The sequence below is a fragment of the Alosa pseudoharengus genome, unplaced genomic scaffold (genome assembly GCF_046254945.1).
Source record: "Alosa pseudoharengus isolate Yale_2024_CS ecotype anadromous, Long Island Sound unplaced genomic scaffold, YU_APseudo_1.1 YU_APseudo_1.1_scf_15, whole genome shotgun sequence".
In the NCBI taxonomy this organism is placed as follows: Eukaryota; Metazoa; Chordata; class Actinopteri; order Clupeiformes; family Clupeidae; genus Alosa; species Alosa pseudoharengus.
The window spans coordinates 17,256,009-17,259,167 of record NW_027468620.1 but is presented as its reverse complement, the minus strand read 5'-3'; the positions used below and the strand labels follow the sequence as shown (position 1 = coordinate 17,259,167).

At 40.6% G+C, this 3,159-nt stretch overlaps 1 protein-coding gene across 1 annotated transcript; it reads left to right on the top strand.

Annotated features, from left to right (window-relative positions):
* Nucleotides 1-202: 202 nt before the first annotated feature.
* Nucleotides 203-2,720, top strand: cox7a2l (cytochrome c oxidase subunit 7A2 like). The gene is made up of 3 exons (XM_076285760.1): nt 203-349; nt 1,385-1,519; nt 1,806-2,720. Exons 1-3 carry the CDS (start codon nt 281-283, stop codon nt 1,947-1,949), a joined length of 348 nt encoding a protein of 115 aa, XP_076141875.1. The 5' UTR covers nt 203-280; the 3' UTR covers nt 1,950-2,720.
* Nucleotides 2,721-3,159: the final 439 nt, after the last annotated feature.

The window sequence follows — 3,159 nt, the reverse complement described above, 5'->3', positions numbered from 1 at the left end:
ATGTTTTTTTTTTTTTTTTTCATTATTAGTTGGCCTATGCCATATTGTTATTCTATTATTTTTTAACAAAAACTATCCATTTTAACCATAATGTAATGTTCTGTAAGTCGCTTTTTCTTTTAGTTATATGCAGGCATATAGTTATATACAGGCACCTTGTCGTGGTCCTAAAAACGTAGTTTCCGGTAGTTAGGGTCCTCAATCTTCCCGGTGTTGCACAAGTCCAGAGGGACGCGGTTTCATCTCCTCTAAATTCATCAGAAATACTTGTTGTAAAAACATGTATTACAAAGTCAGTGGAGTTACAGGAAAACTAACGGGAGCAACACCGGCTGCCTATGCCCCTCAGGTAGGAAAGGACATTGTTTCGGTAGCAGCTAATAAACCGAGGTTTTAGCACACATCTGATGTGACCTTCATGCCGTTCAAAAGGAAGTTGCGGGGCTGTGTCTAGCTAGCACTAGCTTTTTAAACGAGCAAACTAGTTAACGTTAACGACAATCCTAATGAGTTAAGGCGCATTGTAGGTAACCTAAAGTTGGTCTACAGGATAGTAAAATAATGTTTCGAGACATTAGATTATTGCGGTGTGTTGTGATGATGGAGTCATTTCATCAGCGAACCGACGTCGTCAACGTTAGCATCGGTCAGATTAGCTAACATTTTAAATCCCCGGTCTACTAACGTTAATATTAACGTTAACCTACCTTGAGAGTTGATCATAAAGCATACTTACGTCACCTTGCAAGATTTATTTTGCATTTTATGAAATAATCTTAATTGCACTAACAGGGAAAGGACTGAATGTGTTCAAGTTACATTCACGTTAGCAGACAATTGCGAATGTTAGGTTAACGTGGTGGGATGGTAGACAACGTTAACGTTAATATACATGTAGTATGACTTGGAAGTTAACAGTTAAGTTAAAGATAATTTAATTGAAATTGAATAATATGGGTCACTTAGGGCTTCTAATACTTCAACTTCAACCAGACACCGGTATTGTCATCAATCAAGTTAAAGTGAGTAAATAATAGCTCGCAAACTTCGGTGCCATTTGGATGGAAGTTAGATCCCTGAAGTAGGCTACACGGTCAACTGTTGACTTGTCCTTGGATCTCCCCTGTGTAACCTTTACATACCCTTTTGGTGCTCACGTAGTACGGCCGCACTATCTTGACATGGCATACTTATATATTATTTATTTATTATGACTGATAACTAGTTTGGCTGCTGGTTATTTATTTCCCAGTTTCCAGGATGAACGCAATCTGTTCTGTTTCCATTGCATCAAAACGTAGTAATGTAGTAAAATGTAGTAACTAAACAAATGTTTTGATATCATCCCATAAGCAAGCTAATGAATTGTGTAATTACATTGAAGGGTCTCAGGGCAACGGTTCCGGCAGAGCCTACTCCGATGATCTTCGCTGCTCCAACCAAAGTGGTGTCTGAGAGAGGAGCGCCTGTGGAGTATTTGGGCATCAACAAGGTTCCTGAATGGCAGAAACTTTTCCAGGTAACTAGCAACACTCCTGGCTGAATGAGTTGTTGTAGGAAATGCATGAACGTTTGTGTAAGCAATTCTTCCAACAGTCCATGGCTCAATAGAGAATATCTGAAGCCTGAATGCTGCTTAAATTAATGCTAATCTAAATAGACTAGAGAATGATCAAACATCTTATCTGTTTTGGGTCAAATTAACCATCAACCATCATAAAAAAAAATAACTGAAATAAATATCACTAATATACCTGTCCTTTATTGTCAAGTGTGCATATTTCAGTTATCTGTCTTTTTTGCAGAAGTCTGATGGCATTCCCATTCACCTGAAGCGTGGCATCATGGACAAGCTGTTGTACCGGACCACCATGGGGCTGACGATAGGCGGGACCCTCTACTGTCTGATGGCCCTGTACATCGCAGCTCAACCCAGGAAACCCCAGTGAAACCCCTGCCCACCCCCCCCCCCCCCAATGCCCCTCCCCCCAGAACTCAGCCTTTTTATCCCCATATGCCTCCTCCCACGATCCATCTTATGTTTGCAAAGAGGAGTGCTTTGGACAGTGTTGATTACTGCTTTCATCACATTCAAAAGTAAATACATCAGTCATACTGCTAATCCCAATCTGATTTGATGGTATATCATTATCTGCAATTGTATTATTTCCTGTTATTTATACTTGGTTATGTAATTATGTGGACCCTAAATGTCACTAACAGGTCCCCATGTAAGAGGTGTGGATACATTATGAGAACAATACACTTGAGCAGTTATTCAGATTCAGGTCATCCGTTTCATGAATGTTTAGGAGGTTGGAGTGAGCGTGTATGTGCATGCAAACTGGCATACTGTGCCCAGTTTTTACCAAGTTTGACCCTTTTGGGGTTATAGGTTCATGGAGGTTAAACACCAGTTTGTGTCATGCTATTTGAGAGAAAGTCATCTTCCTCCCATTATAGAAATGACCTCAACAGTGGTTGAAATATAAAGATGGAGTGGTGTGGTATAACCTGAGTGGTGGGTACACATATAACACATGGCCCCGTCAGTAATCAGACACCATATGCAGCCAGTGGATCAGCTGCAGACACTTATGGCACAGGGAAAACGTGACCGGGATGCTAATGGCTAAACATGTTCAATGATATAAATGCCCAATCCAATGCAGGGTTTCCTGATATAATAAATATATTTTATTTCAAAAAATGACAATGAATTCCTGCTATCTAATCATCTTTGTGCTTCGATCAGTTTCCTCGCCACAGAAAGAGATTGCTGCTTTAAACTTTGTATGAATGTAATTTTCTCTGGGTTTATATTTTCAAGATCTATGGCTTTTAGTCTGGGTCAAGGTGTGTCAACATGAACCTTTCGTGTGTTTCCCAGTCAGAATCTTATTACTAGGCTGGTTCCAGGTAACCTGACTCTCGCCAGATGAATTTCGTTCCGCCTAGCTCCACTCACATCTGTCTGGGATCGGTTCCGTTGAGAGTGAGGGTGCATTCAGAGCACCTCGGAATGACAAGGACCGCCCCCATGGCTACTTTGTTTTTTCCGACAGCAAGTGTTCAAGTGCTTTGCCATCGAATGTGTGACAAACATGGATGCCACAACAAAGGTTAAAACATACACTCACTAATCCTAAACAAACAACT

What these genes read in the sequence shown, in the direction of transcription:
- cox7a2l (XM_076285760.1), top strand. Translation starts at nt 281, where the DNA reads ATGTATTACAAAGTCAGTGGAGTTACAGGAAAACTAACGGGAGCAACA. An exon ending in CGGCTGCCTATGCCCCTCAG is followed by an intron (nt 350 to 1,384) that starts GTAGGAAAGGAC and finishes ATTACATTGAAG; the next exon opens with GGTCTCAGGGCAACGGTTCC. An exon ending in AATGGCAGAAACTTTTCCAG is followed by an intron (nt 1,520 to 1,805) that starts GTAACTAGCAAC and finishes TCTTTTTTGCAG; the next exon opens with AAGTCTGATGGCATTCCCAT.